The sequence below is a fragment of the Xiphias gladius genome, chromosome 10, assembly GCF_016859285.1.
Source record: "Xiphias gladius isolate SHS-SW01 ecotype Sanya breed wild chromosome 10, ASM1685928v1, whole genome shotgun sequence".
NCBI classification, from domain to species: Eukaryota; Metazoa; Chordata; class Actinopteri; order Istiophoriformes; family Xiphiidae; genus Xiphias; species Xiphias gladius.
Window position 1 is genome coordinate 25,393,831 of NC_053409.1, and position 19,106 is coordinate 25,412,936.

Genomic DNA, 19,106 nt, shown 5'->3' on the forward strand with positions numbered 1-19,106 from the left:
ATTGAAAGACAAAAAAAAAAAAAAAAGGAAATATGCCAATATTTGAAAAGCTGGATGCAGAGAACTTATGGCATATGTGCTTAAAGAAATGACTGAGATGACAACCTGATTATCATCTCAAATTGTTGCAGAATAATTATATACTGTATAATTTTATATCTATCTATATCTACATCTCCATACATCTACATTTATATATATATATATATATCTTTATCTATATATAGATATATAGATATGTATATAAAATATTTAACATCTGTATTCACATCCTAGGGTTTACAATTACTGAGGAGAGCTACAAAGCTAAACATAAGAAACTACAAGTCCTTAAAATCATGTTACAAGTTTAAACCAAAAACTGCCGTTACTGACTCCAGGAGCCAAAACCAAGAGAGGTCCGTGCCAATCATAGCAAGAAATTATTTATGCATAACAAAGAGGGCAGGCTTTTTGTTTTTGTTTTGTTTTTTTTCTTTACACATCAATTTCCTAGAGGTAAAGATTAACGGATAAGCGGCCCCACCACTAGTTATATCAGGATGAATCCCAGTTCACTTTTGACTGAATGCTATAATGTGACAGCATGTCTAATTGGGGTGATTCATTCATGGGATAATTCCACTGTTCCCAGTTAAGGACAAATGAACTCAGCAACTTTTAATCACACACAGACACACACACACACACACACACACACACACACACACCAATACAGAGCTGATAAGGAGGTGGCAGTTACTACCCCAGTCTCACCATAAACACGGGAGACTTTGGATGTTAAGCTATCTCAGTTGGGTCTGAACCTGCCCTCAACCTGGCGTGACATTCAGGAACCATGAGGATGAGCCAGCGTGACAGCACCAAAACCAGGAGTACACCTTCTCAAATGCCACACCTGGCCTCTGGCATGCTGCTGTCATTCACACAGCACTTTCATTCTCTGGCAGAGGCCAGGTGAAAATAAGACTAAAAGTCTGAGCTAAGAGAAGAAGCCAGTCTGACCTGCACATACCATCAGCCCTTAACTTTATCTTTCTGTATTCGCCTCTCACTCATCACTGTGTTTCTACCTCTCATCATCCATGTCACTACAGTGTCGTTATAGCCGATGATGGCTGTACACACACACACCCCTCCGCAGATCTTGGAACAATGTTGGCCTATACATAAAAACCATGACAGTCCTGTGGCATATTTAGAGACAGGCGTTTTGTCAGACAAAGTATCTTAGTGCATAGCCAGTCAAAGTTCATATCGGATCACCACCACACATTTGACAGTTGGCTTCACTTGACAGGCAAGCTAAACTTGTCTCAGGCCAGATTCACAAAGGCTTTTTTCAACCCGTAAGGATTAAACATCAGCATTTACTTTTAAGCAAACCTGCCCGTGACCGTCCTGACATCAGCTCTGCCTGGAAAGATCAGCCACTAAGCCAGCACCTAAGCCAAACGGCATAATAAAGATTATATCCATTTTCAATGCAATTTGATTAACGTATTTACTTTTACCGGCTATGGCAGCAAAGTAGGCCATCAGCTGCATGAGGTCAAAAATCAAGCCTTTTAGGAGAGCTGGCGTTAGCTTGGCCATGTTGGGCCTGGCAGCAGCAGAATATTCAAAACTTGACAGCGCGATAACCCTCACTTACGTTAGCTAGCTAGCAACGTTAGCTTCCCGATTAACCGTTACAAAGCGTCTGAATTGACCGCATGTGCAGTTAACTCGTTGTCTCGTCCGAGCACTCGAAACACTTCAATACAGTCACCGTGGAGACAATGCAGCCTTTTACCAAAGCCGCCAAGCTTTATTTCAGAAAACGGCGTTTTGGGTAGCTAGCTAACGTTAGTGCTACGGCTATCGCGGGTTAGCTCAAGTTGAACATGTAGCCTTAGCTTGTTAGCCGCCACCAGCTCGCATTCTGTGCAAAGGAAACACAAGAAGCTGATAAAAACACAGTGAATGGATCAAATCTAAATTTACATGTGTGCTAATGAGATAACGTTACCTGGGCGGGCTTGGGCGATCACCCATCGTCCCAGATGTAAATAACAGGGGCAGTGCTAATGCTGCTACCGTTAGCTAGCGCTCACAGACTGACAGACCGACTGGGCTGGGAAACACACCGTCCCGAGTCCCGACCCGAGCCCGACAAGCTGCAGCCGACCGAGTGGCCGTTAGCTCTCCAATCGCAGTACTTTACCTTGATCCTCTGCGGTTCGCAACGGAGACGGCGGCGAGGAGTTATCCTATGTTTGGAAATCTACCGGGCTAACTGTTAGGCTACCTCCAGCTCGGTGCAAACAGCCTTTCCCAAGCAGCGGCGGAGCAGCAGGAAAATCTTGGCCTGAAACAGCCAAACCCACGAGTACCGTTTTCCTTCCAACGGAATAATCCTCAAACTTCCATTAATAACAAAATACGGCTATATAAAACGATTAGGTTCACGCAATTACATTCCTGTTACTGATTCAACTGCGTGTCTTCCCCAAACCCCTGGATTTTGGTGTTTTCCTCAGCTCGTTTCTGATTCGGGGCTGTTTCTTTTCACCCTATTGTCAACACTGCTGGGCTGAGACCATGGCACACATAACAGAGACGCACCGCAGCGTGCTTGACGGGGTTCGGGTCGACGTACGACGGCGATTGGCTGCCGGCAGCGGTGTCGGCCGTCGTGATTGGACGGCGGCGGTTGTCAATCGCCGCGGGGGCAGGGAGGGGAGGGGGGGAGGACAAGGCTCCGAATCCGTCGGTTAGGTGGAGGAGAAGGGACAAGGAAAGAGATCAGGGCAGAAAGCAGAGTGCTCTCTCTCTCTGTGTGTGTGTGTGTGTGTCTGCGGCTGTGTGTGCGAGTTTTCACCACACAGCGTGCAGGAATGAGGCTGAACCTGTCCGAGGCCCAGCCCCGCGCCCCGGCGCCCCGGCGCTCCGGCGCTCCTCGCCCGCACTTTGACGGCCGGTCTACCGCAGACTCGCTGAATTTTAACCGGCCTCGGAGCCGAAGCGGCGCCGCGCGGAGGGAGAGTGGGATCCTGTGCAAGGCCAGGGATTACAGAGCGATACGTTTGCAGGAGGAGAGTTACATAACTATAATATATAGGTCTACTATGAATATAGCCAACGCCAGTGTCCATGGGCGTGAATTTAGGTGGGTGAAGGGGGGGACGTGTTCCCACCCTCCACCCGAAAAAAAGCAAAATAACAAAAACAGCCCATTCGGCTGATGTGGGACCTTGTCCAGAAAGTTCATCTAAACTTCTTCCATTGACAGATCGCGGAGAAATCTCTCTGTTTTCTCACCTTTATTTTAGTCCAAAGTCCTATTTTGGTGCCTTTTCATCGTAATATATTTTTTTTATTATAAAATGTAACTTTGTTTTCCCCGTCCTCTCTCAGTCGGGCCTCTTTGCCCTCACAGACGTGCCCGTTACGTCTCAGCCCCGGTTCAGGATGGGATGAGGAACGTACCCCGGTTGTTACTCACACCTGATCCAGGTTTTTGATGGTTTTGTGCAGGAGAGTCTTCGCCTCCTCCACGTCGCGGGCAGTCTGTCATTTCTTCCACTGAGAAGCAGGTAATGTCAGTGTGTGACTTTCACCCACGGATCTCCAGCATCTCATGAGCCGATACTTACTTTAATTCTGTTTTTTTTTTTGTTTTTTTTACTATTTTATTATGCATCTGCACATGTTTGGCCTGCGTTAAAACGAGTGAATTGCTTTTCATGTGCTTTGCGGCAGAGGTGCATCGCATTAAGAGGATATAACCTGCCAATAATGATTTCCGATAAAAGTTTGCATAAAGCACAATTGTGTTCTCGTTTCACCCGCAGAGTTGCAGCCGCCCTTACGCACAGCCATCGACTGAAAACACTGACGGTTTCGACAGATGTCACTTCGGGCGCAACATCTGGATTTATAGCCAAAATAAATGATTAACCCAAAAACAAAAAAAAGCCTGGATTGGTCCTGGTGTCGATGCCGTGGAGGACACACCTGCGCTGCTTATGAATGATCCTGGTGTTGATCGTGTTGTTATGTCTGAATGGAACATGAGTAACTCGGTGATTCAAGCAGCCGGTTAAATGGCAGTGAGCGTTTCCCGCTGCAGAGCCGGTGTTTCTCGTCGGGTTTTTAGCGAGGGCTGCTTTGGTTTGGGTTTTTTTTTTTGTTTCTATTTAAACGAAGTCATGCACCCAGTGGAAGTCAGTGACGGGCGTTTAGGAGCAGGTCTGTCGCCTGACAGTAATTGCACGTGATTTCTCCCTCCTCCAGCTGGTGGCGCCACAGGCCACCGCCTCGCTCGCCTCTGCCTAAAAACCGCCCTGCCCCTGCTCTGACTGTTTAATACGAGGCCGTTTTTGTGACTGATTTTTGTTCCCTAACCCAAATTTTCATGCTCCAGGTTTGCAGCCTTGCAAGAAAAATTAAGTGACTGCTCAAAAGGTAAAAGACTGGAGGAAAAACCAATAGGGCACTATAATAATACTGTAATGGACTTTAATAAATAGACACTAGGCAGGAAACATGGCCTCAGTGTTACATAATTATATATTACGCATTTGGATTATAATTATTACTGATGTATTAACACGTCAGAAGCATTTTACCATTGTAGCCCTCTGTTGGGGGGCTAATTTTACCCACTGTTAATACCCATTCAGTTTACTGCATAACCAGGCATCGCGTTTTATATTCCTTGAAAAAGGTTTTCGAAGTCTCGATCTGCAACTGAGGACTGTAGCGGTGCAGAAGGCAGATTGTTTCCCTCTGAGATGTGGCGTGGTCTAAGAATAAAGTAGCATGACATTAAAATACCAAGGTAATGTAATGGAGCACAGCAGAAGTAAGGTTTCGCATAAAATGGAAATAGTTCTTAGTAGTATGCTTTAATTGTGATGGTGTCAGAGCCAAATCCATGCAAAAATCATTCCTACTTTTTGAACATTTTATCTACCTGAATTATTTTTTTAAATTTATTTATTCTGTATTATCTTTCTATCACTCATCGTTTTAATTCAGTGAAGTTGTGTTTATTTCGCCTGGAGCTTTTAGGAGAGATCTCGGTGTCAGCTTTTAGCTTTTGATTCGTGTATATCTGAGTGTACGTACTCCAAAAGTTAAACGCTACAAGTGTCTCTGTGTGCGTGTACGTTTTATAACAACTGTAGAGAAGCTGGTAGAAAACGACAAATGTTGTGAAAATGCAGATTTCGTCCGCCAGTGTGGATGGAAAAATACTGGATACTTGCTCCGAAGAGGTGCATTCTTTGTTCATCTGTCTTTAATGAAGTGGTGACTCAGAATGTCTCATCACCAGGCAACCGTGCGCGTTATTTTTCCGTCATTAGAGAGAGCCGTAAAGTCGTTGTCCACAGAGGTCACCGAGTGGCCATAAAGTGTCGCCGAGAGTCCCGAAGGTCTCTGAGGCGAATGAGGGTTTGATTCAGCGGCCTGAATCGCTGCACGCTTTCTCCCGAGGCGCGCTCTCTCTCTCTCTCACACACAGACACACACAGACACACACACAGAAACACACGCACACTTGCACCGCCGATCGTGTTATTCCGCTCTCTGCCATTCGAGAGCGATACCTGCTCCCTCGGCGTGGTCCCGCTGTGCCGGGCGGCTCCGGTGGATCGATGACCCGCTGCAGCTTTAAAGGGGGAATATTACCGACACAAAATAGCATCATCATCATCATCATCATCATCATGAAAGGCATTTTGGCACAGTTGTGAAAAATGTCACTTAGAAATGAAAACTTTAGAAATCTCAGCTGCTTCCCAGTTTCATAATACAAATATTCAGTTTGCAGCTTGTAATATATTCATAGTATTTCTGTTTGTGCTGTTACTATACAAACTGTACTTTAATGTTTTGTACTTGGAGGAAATTACACAACACTTGCACATAAATGCACATTAATCCGAGAGCAACTTCGCAACAGACACATTTTATTTCGAATTTTTAATACTTTCTTCTGAGATTTTCCAGAAATCTGTAGTTATTCTAATTTTTCCAGCTGTAAGTAATTCCTCTGTTTCCTTTGGAGATTTAAAAGCGGTCACTTTTTGGTTTTCTGCTGCTGCTGCTGTTGTTGTGCCCATGTGCAGAGGTCACCTCGTTAGTTCGGAGAATTTACATAACAGACGTTTGTTATTTAGCCTTAAAAATCTGTCCCGCGGGGATTACGCCCGCTAATGATCTATTCGCCTCATAAATCACGACATAATTCTCTCCCCTACATGATCGTTCTTTAGCTGCTTTTACCAATAAAAAAGGATCTATGTCGGTACTGGTATCGGTGATCCTGGATCCCGGCCCCGTCACTTGGTATTGGATCGGACCAAGTTTCTGTGGTACTGCCCACCCCCTATTCAGCCACTGTCCAGTCTTGACACTGCTGTTCCTTTGTGCGTCGCATTGCGGGACGTTGGCGTCCACCAAAGTCCTTAAATTTCGTCACTTCTCACGCCCACTACCTGTCCAGAACCGGTGGGGAACCGGGAACCGTAACCTTATTTTCAGACTCAGGACTTTCCTTCCTGAGGGACGGTGTTCAGTCAATTATTTTATGTGTTGAAGCGTTCGGGGAGAACAAGTTTAAAAGTTCCTTCGCAGAAACAAAATGTTGGCCGAGGAGTGAGCAGCGACCACAGACGGGTCGGGTCTGTCACGTTGCCTTCTTCTCCCTCTGGTAGCCGTGTTTTTTATGCGGCCTGGATTTGAGTCTCAAAGCTGATTCGCTCTTCATCGACGCCATTTTACCCGTGGTGAGCTCCTCCCCTCCTGGTTTCCACAGCAACAGCTGAGCGTCCTCTCCGCCCGTGACCAGCGCCTCCCCCGCCGCGTCCCAAAGGAAGCAGCGCACCGTGGAGGCGTGGCCGCCCTCCAGGCTCCTCAGCAGACGGAGGCCCCCGTGGTCACACTCCATCAGGTGGAGGTCCCCGCTGGTCTCCCCTCCGACCACCAGCAGCTTCTGGGCCTCCTCCAGCCACCCGCCCCCCACCAGGTAGTCCAGGCCTCCTGCGCCAGCCAGAGGAGTCAGGCTACGAGCGTCGGGGGTGCTGAAGATGGTGAGCGGCTCCTCTGTGTCCAGCTGGCCCAGGTCCCACAGGTGTAGCCCCTCGTCGTGGCTGAGGCACAGCAGCTGGGTGTAGTCCGCTCCGGACCAGCAGACCGAGCCGGCGGAGGAGTCGCTGTTACAGGTGGCCAGCAGCGCCTCCTCCTCCGCTCCCCGGCTCAGGTCGAACACATTAACGAGGCCGTCCGTGGAGCCAGAAGCCAGGCGGTCTTTGTCCCGGGGGTGGAAGCGCACCTGTGTGATGTCATCGCTGTGTGACTCGGAGTACACCCCCAGGAGCCCAGCACCTGGTTTCCTGGCGTCCCAGAAGACCAGAAAGCTGTCCTCGTCGTTTACCTGCTCAGTGCCTGCGCACAGGAGCGTGTCGTTGCAGCTCAGGTCGAAGCCGCAGTAGCTGTGTGACGGGTCACTTCTAAACATCTGGACCGCCTCTGTCCCGGGGCGGCGGACGTCCCACCTCCGGACCGTCCCGTCGGCAGAACCGGAACAGAGGAGGTCGGGGGAGCCGTGGGCGAAGGTGACCCCACAAAGCGGCCCGCTGTGGCCCCGATACTCTCCCACCGGGTGGAGAGTGTCCCTGTCGTGCAGGTGGATGGTGAAGTCGGAGCAGGCCACTGCCAGCAGGCCGGTCGGCCGCAGGGCGACGTGCAGCAGGTAGGTGGCTTCGTCCGGACGAGACCGCCGAGCGATGGCCAGACCCCTGAGCTTCTCTTCCAAACGCTCCATGGCAGCTTGGCGCCGAAGAGGGAGAAACAAAGCTTTACCTTCGATACTTCAGTCTCTCTGAAAAAGAAGAAGAATGATGTGCAACATATGAGCAATAAAAATTAAAAGTTTAAATGTCACCGCGTGTCCTATGGAAAGAATCAGTCGAAATCCTGATCCTTTGGCGAAACCTCGCTTAACAACCATGGTCAAATGGACAATGGGACCGAATTACACTGCAATTTGAGATCTTCTCACAATAACGTGTCGTTTGGTGGACGAGGCTTATGCCGAATCAGGCAGAGCATCACACTAATCTGTTAAAAGTTGAAAGTCCCATTGAATGTGACGTTTATGTTTGATATTAAGCGAAGAAACAAAAACAATCTACAACATTTTAAACGCAGTTCGGCGTCGAATTCTTCAACCATGGAACTGTCTGAACAGACATCGGGTCACATTCGCCGTTGAAATCAGCTGCTGTGCTTGTGTGTTTGTCCCGTGTCGTTATTAATGTCTTACGTGTTGTTGTTATTTTCAACCTACCTCTCCGGAAATGTCCACAAATGAAGCTAAAAAACGGCCGTAAAACGCTGCCGTCTAACCGGACACGTCTGTCTCCATGTGGGACAAAGCACCGCAGGACACAAGGCCGTTGTTACTGCGTTATTAACATTAACGTTCATTTAAAAACCTCCTAAGTTACACCAGGGACGTTGTCGCACTACGTCCACCCGGGACACGCATGGAGGATATACCCTGTGTTACAGTATATGCGTCCGGCTGGGAACTCCCCCCCTAGACAAGTGGTTCCACCGGAAGACAAATTTTCAGATCACTTTTAAATGTATCGTTTTCATTTCTGTCGTTTTATTTTGACGCCTATTTTACCCTCAATCCCGAGATTTAACTTTTCGCTATACTTTGGTTTTGGTTTGAAATATTCTATTTCTTCATTGTATTGTGTGTGTGTGTGTGTGTGTGTTTCCTTCAGCGGTTCAGACGAAAACTGCGGGCAAACGTCTGTCATTGAGATTCTGACGAGTTGACCCGACCTCTGTTATGAGTCGGACGGTGTCACCGATGAGCCCGAATCTGATCTTTAAAATGGCACCAAACGAACCAGGGAAATCTTCCTCAATGCTCTTTAACTGGAGCCTAAAGTCAGAAAAGTTGTATTTGCCGTGGAGACGGCGGAGGACCTCGCGAGCAGCGGTCGTTAGGTCGCCATGGTAACGAAGGATGTTGTCACCTGTCTGCTTCAAATGTTGATTTTTCTTTTTCTAGAAAACTTATTATAAAGTTTCTTATTAGAAACTCTGTTAAAGTGTCTAAAAATATTCATCTATTTTTTTTCTATCCAGGTATTTTCACACCGGAATCATTTATTTTATTTGCCATTAGAATTTTATTTTTTTATTTTTGTATTTTAGTGTTTATTTCACAATGGAGGGATTTTGATATATGGAAACTTTTTTTTTTTGGCAGGTATGTGTCTTTAAGGAAACTCAAAGTCTCTGAAACACTTGTCTTTATAATACAAATATTCAAGACGATTCGTCGTTGTTTTCTCCACATTCTTTTGCTGTCTAGAGCGGCACCTGCGCCGCCATGTGGCGCTAAGACTCCCGGCTTAGGTCCGGATGAGCATCGCTTCGAGCTCTTATTTGACATCGTCTGCCTCGGACGAGCGATGCCCGGAGTCCTTCACGCTGCGGTCCGGCACGAAGGCCGGGAGCAGACGCAAATCCTTCCCCCGGAGGAGAGGTGGTGGGGAGCGTTGAGTTCAGGTGCGAGCTCTCGGTCGTCCAGCAGGCGGCGGCCCCGGCTCTCCGGGTAAATCAGGCCCCGACGCTGTCCGGCTGACCCACAGCCGAAGTGGCACAGTTCGGTCGCAGGGGAAAAGAGAAAAAACCCAGTCCTCCGCGGCTGCCGGGGCAGGAGGAAGGTCCTGCCGGGGCAGGGGGAAGGTCCTGCGGCGGACTGGACTCAAACACACCAACACGAAACGAAACGAAACGACAACTGTCGGAAAACCAGCGGAGCCGGGGAATCTAACTTCGTGTGGCTGGGATGTGACTCGGGTTCGGGTTTTATTGAATCCTCCTGCTCTTTGGCGCCCTTTGCACCCGGTCCCGGAGTCGAAGCTCAGACCTTTTCGCGTCTGCCCAAAAACGCGGATCGGAAACACGCGCCGCCTCCTCAGCTCTGCTCCGCACGTGCGGCCGACGCATGGCGTTCGTGAAGCGAAGCTGCGGAAATGCGCGTGCGCCGTACCGACGTTACCTCGTGATTACAAGTGATCTGCAGAAATGACGCGACGCGGTCAAGGCCACGTGGAGCGGAATCCCAGGGGGAGAGCCCCCCCCCCCACGAACAACCGAGGCCACCGTGAGCGAGGGAGGGACGACCGGGCGTCGGTGAGCGTGGTTCCGGCTGACACGTGCGGGCTTCCCGTGAATCAGGGTCCATCTCACGTTCACTTGCTGCGATCTGCCACGCGGTCGCCGCATAACCCCAGAGGCTTTTTTTCCCTGTAATTCCAAGTTCGCATTGAAGTTAACATGCACATTATACCCGCCCGCCAAAACGTTGAGATGTTTGAGGTGCAAACCCCCCCACACACACACACACACACACACACACACTGCTGCCTCTTCCATGCCCCCCCCCCAGAACCCGGGACGGCCTCTCTCCCGTCTTGTCCTTCGCTGCACTGAGGCAGAGATACCAGAAAAAAGAAGGAAAAAAAACGGGTCCTGATCTTTCATTCTCAATTCTGCTTCATATTCTCTGTCTGTTTCTCTGGACGTCTGAAATACTTTCACAGCTTTTCTGGCTGGTGCAGCTGCGCTCTGGTGGCCAGATGGTTTCGGGGTCTGCCGGTTCTCCCCTCAGGCCTACATGGAAAGTCAGGCCGGCCTGTTAGGCACAGTACCCAGGACCTGCGTGAACCCAGCGCTGTCGCGGGCAAACCACGAGCTCCTGTTCGAGGAGGTGGGGTGGGGGCACTCCGGCGTCAGCACGCGTGGTCGACACAGCGAGCGTTGCGCTAGCAGGCTCCAAAAGAAAACCCCCAACATGCTAGCTCGCTATCACGGAGACAAATTTTGGTGCAAGGCTAAAGCAACAAAGCAGTGTTAGAAATTCATTGTCCGGAAATCGACTGTCAGCCACGGCTGCAGCTACCGAGTAGCTCCCCCCGTTGAGACCCCAACACGTGCACCCTCCGCTCATCGAAGCCCCTTCGTCTCTCCCGGCTGGAGCAGCCTTTGTAACGGCGGGAAAAGCACGGGCGAAAGCGACTTCGTTAACGACGGCTCCGTTCCGTCACATGTCCCAGTAAGAAACCGTGCCAGTGAGCCAGAATGCGTCATGTCAGGACCCTGGATCTGGCCCAACTTACTGGACTGCAGTTGATATTGAGTTCATCATTTACACCCGTTCTTCCTCCTGCTGTACAACTCGCCGAAATGTCTGCTGTGAAAAAGGTCTGTTGATACAAGGACTCGCGTCAGGGCGCGAAAAAGTGCGCATCATGCGACCGTGTCCGCTACGAGAAAATGACCTTACAGCCAGGCACTCTTACTGGGAGCCTGACCTCCACCTGTGAGGGTCACAGTGGAGTTTCCCGGTCTGAGGTCCATCATGTTGTGTCGCCCCCCCCCCCCGGAACACTGCTGAGCTGCGAGGTGATGTTGGCGTAGACGTCAAACTCTGTAAGTCGGGAATTTCACGGCCGACAGAGTGCATTGGTGGTATAGTGGCTAGCATAGCGGCCTTCCAAGCAGTTGACCCCCGGTTCGATTCCCGGCCACGATCGCATCGTTTCAGTTGGACGGCTGGAGTCAGAGCCGGGATTTGACTCAGCTCCTCTCCTGACACCTCTGACTCGCGCTTCCCGTGCACCTCCTCACCCGACCCCCTTGCACTTTGTCCTGCTGAACAGATCTAGTGCTTAGCGCTTGCTACAAGGTCTCAGAAGGTCGAGGACTTATTCCCTTACACAATCGTTGTGCGAGAAACGGCTGTAAAATGAAGAATACTTTTTTTCTTTCTGCTTTGGCAAAAGTTTGTCAAGGACGATCTCTTCCCTCACGTTCTGCCTTCATTCCTCCGTGGGTCACTCGTATTCCCCGCCGATCTGTTTTCTCTCCGTCAATTCCGCGCTGTCAAAATCCCCACATTCTCACTGTCACATACACTTAGCACAAACCGTTCAGATATATACTATCTATGTAGGAATGGAGTAGAGATAACCACAGAGCAGCAGCTCCATTATTTTATAATCATTTTTTTTTTAATTGCAGTTAATTACACACAGACAACCAGACAGAAGTAGAGCCTCAATATGGATCAGAGTTAAAATCCAACAGTAAAATCTGCAGATATATATAAAAAAAAAAAAAATACTGTGAAACTGCATAAAAAGGTCCTTGAAATCACATCAGGTTAAGATCTGGTTTTAAAGTTAAAAAACGGGGAAACACGAGAGGTTTGATTCTAAAATTAAAGGTCAGAGACAAGTTTTGACAAAACCGAGAGTGACGTAGATTAAGCTCTCTAAAACTCTAATGCAAATGTTTTAAACAATTAATCAACTAAGAACTTGTTTTTCTTTAAAACACAAACATTTTTTCTTCTCAGACCAAACAGATGAATCACTGGGGTTTTTTTTTTTGTTTTGTTTTTTTTTTAGGTTTTGGACAAACAGACAAAAACTCATGTACACTTTGTCATGCAAATATGTCCAAAGGTTAAAATCAAATACTTTGAATTCAACTGACATTAACGTGAAAACGACTCAAGTCTTACTGTCAGTTACTCACTCGTTGCTAATTCTAGTGAAGGCGGTTTTGTTATATATATATAAAATGTATTTATTTAGAGCAACAGTGTGGGAAAGGATAATCTGGTTTGAATTTACAGTATAAAACTTTTCGTCATTTATTTCCATTTTCCCTCTTCGCAGGGAAACATTTATTCAGCTACAAAGTGTAAAAGGCAACACGACAGGACAGAGTGAAGAAAAAAACAAAAACAAATGTCAGGACCGGAGTTTTCACGTGAAAGATAAAAACCTCTGTGTCCCTGAACAACAATAAAGGCACTACAGGGAAGTGTGGAGCAGAGTCAGGCTAACGAGAGCTACAGCTACACAGTCAAACCACTGTATATTTGGTCAAGGTCAGATAGAATTTCATATAAAAAGTCCCTTCTCTAAGATACTGTATTTCAAGAAGAAAGAAAAATGCCTCAAAACACACGAAGAACTGGAGGTTGTTCAGCAGAGAGCAGAGCTGGACCTTCAGCCACCAGGAGCCGCGGAGGAGCTGAAAATGTGAGCGTTCGAAACGTTGCTGTGTTCAGTTTGGTTTTTTTAACTATTTAACTTAATTAATTTACCAATAAACTCCCCGATTGTGCTCATGAGTTTAGAAAACGTCCGAGTATACAGGGTGCTACAAAAAAGTTCGGGATTAAAATGACAAATTTACCCAATTTAGAATTTTCTGCAACTGCTTTAACAAAATTTGGGATTATAGCAAATACAATTTAGGATTATCCCAAATTTTTGGAATTCTATCCATCCCTCTATCCATTACAGTATATATACAAATCACAAAAAAATTTAATGGTGAATAAAATTTTGGATTCTAACAAAAATATGGAATTTTACCCTAAAACCAACTTTGGAATTTGATGAATAATATTTACGATCAAAATTCCAGGTTTATAAAACAGAAGAGTTTTGAATTACACAAAAAAATTGGGGATTGTACCAAAGAAAACAATGAGGGATTGTAACATAAAAAATTTAAAATGTATAATTATACAAATATAAAATTATAAAAATGTTTTACCAAAAACAAAAATTGGGATTACGACAAATTATTTTTTTGGACTAGATCATCAAACAAATATTTTTTATAATCCTAAATTATGGGAATCTACCAAATAATCAAATATGGAATTATAACAAATTTCAAGATTCAACCAAATCACAAAAAGAAAAAAAGAAAAAATAAATAAAGATAAATAAAAAAAAAAATAAAAAAAATAAAAACAAGTAAATACAGAAAATTCAAAAAATGATTAGAACAAATATTAGGAATCTATTCAATAACAACACGTGTGAATATAACAAATAAAATGTAGGATTTTAACACAATGCTCCAAATTTTGAAATTGGGGCTCGATAAAGAATCAGGGAGTGGTTAGCAAAGTTAAATAAATAATTTAAGTCATTATAATAAATCCTACTGAAATGTTTCTGGTGAAGTTAATTGTGCTTTTTATCTGAACAAAACAAGGTCAGATCCGTATTTCGGCCCATAAAACACCTCGGGCCGGCTCTCGCCCCCGATGAAATAAAATCATCTGCTCATCAGGTCAGTCTCAACACACTGGCGAACTTGAACCCCGGGGAGGTGGTGGTCCTGGGAAAACTGCCCCCTTTGTCGCCGCGAGCCCTCACAATAGATACACAACTACTATCATCATCATCATCGTCACCATCATCACCATCACAGTCAGGAAGCTTGTGTTTTGTGTCAAAAACATCACAGGGCACGAATGGGTTTCGTCTTCGTGACTCAAAGAAACAAAACAAGTAGATTTAACAGTGAAACTAGACATTTTCAAACCAAACTCTGATTCTGATTAGTTGTTTGTTTTTCAAGCTTCTCCATTCTTCTTCGCAGATGCATAGAAACTCTGACATTTACCTTTTTAACCTGTGTATTAACTGACAGAAAAACTGGATTTTATCTTATAAAGCAGTGGTGACATTTCTGGACAGGATTAACGGCGGATGTGTGCGGTTTTGTTTTTTGATCGAACTCAAACAGCCAACAGCGGGGACAAACATCTGGTTTCGCTGGTGCAGAGCGGAAACCACATTCGGTTACGTTGGTGCGGGAGGCGAGGCCACAGGACGTGAAGCGAGCCGGACAAACCCCCAGGTGAAGCTGGTCGACCTAATTAGAATCTGACTAAATCTGAGCCAGTTTGTAGTTGAAGTTCAGGGTTTTCTAGCCTGGTCAGAAAGCGACAGTCTGCTTCTTCAGAGCTGGTAATTCAGCTAATATTTGCTTTTCCTCCTCCGGTGTTTTTCATGTCACTGCAAACCGAGGATACTTGACGAAACAAGACACCGGAGGCTCCGACAAACTGCAGAGCCAAAGTAAAAAGCCAACGAGAAAACTAAAATGGACGCAGCACTTTACCTGCCACAAACCGGATTTAAACATAAGACTTTTATCTGAATGCAGGTAAATTGTTAAAATGTTAACATTTTGAATAAAAACTCACATTTTCTCTAAACTCTGGTTTAATTTTAGTTCAGTTTCTCCGAATCCTGACACCTATAGTCACAATCAGACCTCAGATCCACATTTAGGACCAACTTCACCCTGTCGGTCCGGCTTTGTTTCTTTTTTTTTTTTTTTTTTTTTGAGGGGGGGGGTTGTTACAGTGCATTCTGGGAACAGTGCATTCATATTAGGACAGTACCGTACACAACAAGCTACTTAAGACTTGTGAAAAGTTTGTTTTTTTTTCCTCTTTCTCCTGATTTTGTGGGTCTTCAGTTTACCAGCAGGGGGCAGCAGCGCTCGATGCTCAGCGATCCAGGGTTTCACCCGGTAAAAAAACTTCCTCTCCGACCTGCCAGGTGCGGTAACAACTGGACACAGCTGGGATTTGGATTCAACTTTTTTTTTCATCCAGTTCAGGTTTCGGATGGTGTTTGGCACCAAATGTCGTATTTTTTCTTGTACTATGAAATAGAGAAGAAATGGAACCACTCCCGAGACAGAGTCCACTCACTGGCTTTGTCCAGGGCTCTCAGCCGTCGACGGACCAACGCCGGTCAGGGAACGTTGTGCTGAGATGTCTTCCGTCACGCCGCTGTTTCCGGAGTCGGGAATGAACCTCGATGCTCGGTTCTCTTTGTTCCGCATCTCCTCAAGGGAAAAAAAAATTCAGGCACGAGTGTTTTCCAAACGATTCGGGAGCCTTGCCCCCAGAACACATCGTTTGTCCAGACACCGTGCTTCCCGAAGCCCCATGGTGGAGAGGGCGAGACCCGTAGTGACCCGAACGGTCCCGGTAACGAGGACAATAGGGCACTTGACTGTAATAAAACTTTTCTCTGAGCGGTGTTGCAGGGTTTCGGGGCGGGTCGCCGACCAGTCCTTAGGATTTAGGATGAGAACCCCCCCTCCCCCGGTAACGGCAGTCTTCCGATTCTCGCTACCTGACTACAGGTTCAGGAACCTAAAGCAAATTTTGACGGTGAATTCGACCTGAGTCAGGTCCATGGCCCCTCACGTGGTCCTTTCCAGTCCAACAGGACCTCGCGCTCTGATCCGATGAACACATGGCTGGTATTTGGAAAAAAAAAAAAAAAATTTAACAACAAATCTTAATTTCATTATCGGCTACAACCTGCAGATATGTTTTGTTTTTTGTCCTACAGCAGCAGCGTTGTAATGCCGATGTAATCTCCCTACGATACCAGAGAAGACCTTGGTCACTCCCGAAGGAAAAAATAAAGCAGGCACAGTAAACACCTCGGTAAAAGTTCAGATCGGTCCGGTCTGACAGGCATCGACCAGGAAATCCACACTGAAGATTAACGTGGGCCATTAGTGGTATGAAGGTTTATTCAGCACCGCGCCTCATCTGCGGGGTGGGAGGACGGCGGGCGGAGAGAGAACTGGAGGCCGAGGCCACGTCGTTTTCTTTCTGACAGCTGTCCCTACACGGAACCCTGCTTAGATTCATCATGAACGGCTCTGGGGGGTCGAGCAGAAGAATATAAAACTTTGAGACTCGCTCGGTCTTTCCCAACACTTCCCCGGCGGCCTGAATCGTCCGCGTTCCTGTCGGCGGCCTCATCACGGGGCTGGTGGCAGTTCTGGTTTAAACACCTAAAACCTCTGGGCTCAGTGCGGGTCGGGGGCCAGCTGCGCCAGCTGTTCGTCGGTACACCGCGAGACCGGCTGAATCCCCTCCAACTGGTTCGTGCGCAGAGATTAGTTGTCGCTACACTGACCGAACAGCCGGACAACAGCCCGCTCGTTTCTACACCGCGTAGATTATCAGAGGTAAAACTGCCTGGGGGGGTGTTGAAATAACAAAGACCTTAAACTGAAAGATTTTAAATCCTGTTTCTTGAAGTAAGCGCAACCTCAAATTAATGTTAAATGACCAAATGATGTCCTGTAATATTTCCCTTGGCCCTGACCTTGATGACCTCTAGTTCTGACAGACACACATTTCCCCATGTACATTTCTCCTCTATATGAGTCTGTGGAATTGCTTGCACCCTTCCCAGCTCCCGGTTCGCACATTACTACATTCTTTTCTGACTTTTCCTTCGTTTCGACGGTGCGGCCGGATTTAGTAAAAATCACAAGTTAAAAACCAGGCTGCGGTTCCGAAGCACTCAGGAGGGACTCGACAGTGGACACTTTGGACACTGGCTTCACAAACAGCTGTCGCGACCCAGCCCCGATCCTGTTATGGTTCAGCAGGCGGTTGAAGAGGACCCGACAAAACCCCCGACCATGAAAAGAAGAACTGAGCTGGTTCCGGACTGTCACAACGCCAGAAGTCCGGCTTTTATCACCGAGCTAAAATAGCGTAATAACATGACATCCTGCCGTGAGGCCGCGACACGTCCGTCCGTTTTAGCGGAAGAGTTTTGTTTTGCTTTTCCCTGCTGACATCGGGGCAAAAAAACATATTTTGAGTTTTATAAAACTTATTGATTAATTCAATATTCTGCGCAATTTTTGACTTTCTGCTAATTATGAAGATGCTGCAGCCGATTTAACGCCTGTGTTAATTTGAAGTTTCAAGAAAAAAGGTTAAAATCTTACAAACAAACAAACAAAAAACATTTCCACAACGAACTGGTAATTAAAAATGAGTATTTCAAGCATTTCTGATTGAGTTTTTATGACACGTAAAAGCTGACAGTCCGCTTACATCTGTCTACTAAAGTTTGGGGTTTAAAAAATTTTCATTCATATATATTTTTGCCTGAGCAGCCCCACTCTCCTCCCGTCATCGCCCCGTCCTCCTCCTGTCTCTCGACTGTCCCCAGCCGACGCATCCTGCCTCCTGGGAGCCGCGTTATCTCCGCCGCCTCCTCCCTCCTGGCACGAGCAGACGAAACGCTCCTCCGCACGGTGGATGCATGTCATCAAGATCGTGTCCACGTTATCAAACCGGAAGTCGAGTTTTACACTGTTCGAAAAACGAGCTGAGCCAAGCGGACAGAGTCCCGTCATCTTTAGAGAAAAAAAACAATCCGTCTAAAACCTCTCTGTACGTTTCCCGTACGGGGTGACGCTTCACTCCTTCCTTCTGGATCATACAATATGTGCCCTGTCACTGCTTTTCCCGTGTCAGCTCGCAGGACAAACAATAAATCTCAGAGCGTCGGACGATAATTTGTCCGAATAAAGACAGGAACGTCAAACAGAGCAGACAGAGTGGGAAGAGCCCTTTAGGAAAACACTGTACACGTGCGATCGAACTCCTCAAAGAACGATTCTACTCCCAGTTTCTGAAGAAATCTGTCTCTTTCAGTGAGACAGGTAACAAACGAACTCGAAACACAGGGATGTCCACTACGCAGGGGGAGGAAAGGACGAAGAGGACACAGGAATAAGGACTTCAGAAGTCCCAGGGATCTTATTGCTTTGAGAGACGAAGGAGAGGAAGATCGAATATTAATATTAAGAAGCTTTCCGACAAAGAACCAAACAAGGTTTTAACAACAAGCTCGAGCTTTGGATTTTGATAATCGATCATCGATCAATCATCATTTTCATACTCAAAGACTCTAAACTTTCTCCGTTTGCAGCTTCTCCGATGCGAGTATTTGCCATTTCTCTGTTTTCTAACGCTGTAACTGAATATATCTTTGGGTATTCGGATGGTTGATCAAACTAAACGAGATGAGAACCGAAATCCAAAGCAGCAGATCAACAGATGATCAAAATCATCGTGCGCTGCAGCCCCGCGCACCAAACACCGTGTCAAGCACTAGTCGGTCACGTTTTGGGGGAGTTACTCAACACTGTCCTCCGGTAAAATTCCCTGCATCGTTTTGAAGCTTTGCCCGATAATACACGAGCTCCTCTGAGTGCACCCCACCGTGGCATGTCGCTTTTTTCAATGCCGAAGAGATTCTCAGTCCTCTCACCTGTGTGGTTCTTTGTCTGAGCTCTTAATAATAACGGCATTAATAAAATATGTAAATGCTAAGACACAGGTCATCTATCAGTAGCAA

The 19,106-nt window shown here is 46.7% G+C and overlaps 2 protein-coding genes and 2 long non-coding RNA genes across 7 annotated transcripts in view; 2 read left to right on the forward strand and 2 right to left on the reverse strand.

Moving 5' to 3' along the window:
- ppp2r5eb (protein phosphatase 2, regulatory subunit B', epsilon) overlaps window positions 1-2,594 on the reverse strand; it is a 54,295-nt gene extending 51,701 nt beyond the window's left edge. For 2 of the 3 annotated variants that reach the window (XM_040137241.1, XM_040137240.1), the window contains exon 1: window positions 2,207-2,594. Coding sequence is in view for 1 of the 3 variants with exons in the window: in XM_040137239.1 (XP_039993173.1) it covers window positions 2,012-2,037 (26 nt within the window). In the remaining 2 variants the exon portion in view is untranslated. Of the gene's footprint in view, window positions 1-2,011; window positions 2,184-2,206 lie in introns of those variants that run through there. The other variant, XM_040137239.1, reaches the window with a different exon arrangement.
- Window positions 2,595-2,767: 173 nt separating this feature from the next.
- On the forward strand, window positions 2,768-4,008 carry LOC120795797. The gene is made up of 3 exons (XR_005708280.1): window positions 2,768-3,151; window positions 3,400-3,578; window positions 3,837-4,008. It is a non-coding gene; the product is annotated as an uncharacterized LOC120795797 (long non-coding RNA).
- Window positions 4,009-5,294: 1,286 nt separating this feature from the next.
- wdr89 (WD repeat domain 89) lies at window positions 5,295-8,681 on the reverse strand. 2 transcript variants are annotated; one of them, XM_040136330.1, is made up of 2 exons: window positions 8,342-8,681; window positions 5,295-7,821 (listed from the first exon to the last, which is right to left on the reverse strand). In XM_040136330.1, exon 2 carries the CDS (start codon window positions 7,814-7,816, stop codon window positions 6,680-6,682), a length of 1,137 nt encoding a protein of 378 aa, XP_039992264.1. In that variant the 5' UTR covers window positions 7,817-7,821; window positions 8,342-8,681; the 3' UTR covers window positions 5,295-6,679. The 2 variants fall into 2 exon arrangements, with proteins under 2 accessions (XP_039992264.1, XP_039992263.1); XM_040136329.1 differs by having other exon boundaries at window positions 5,295-7,854.
- A 6,148-nt stretch (window positions 8,682-14,829) lies between these two features.
- On the forward strand, window positions 14,830-17,067 carry LOC120795347. Its single transcript, XR_005708232.1, has 3 exons — window positions 14,830-15,069; window positions 15,388-16,185; window positions 16,278-17,067. It is a non-coding gene; the product is annotated as an uncharacterized LOC120795347 (long non-coding RNA).
- The last annotated feature ends 2,039 nt before the right edge of the window (window positions 17,068-19,106 follow it).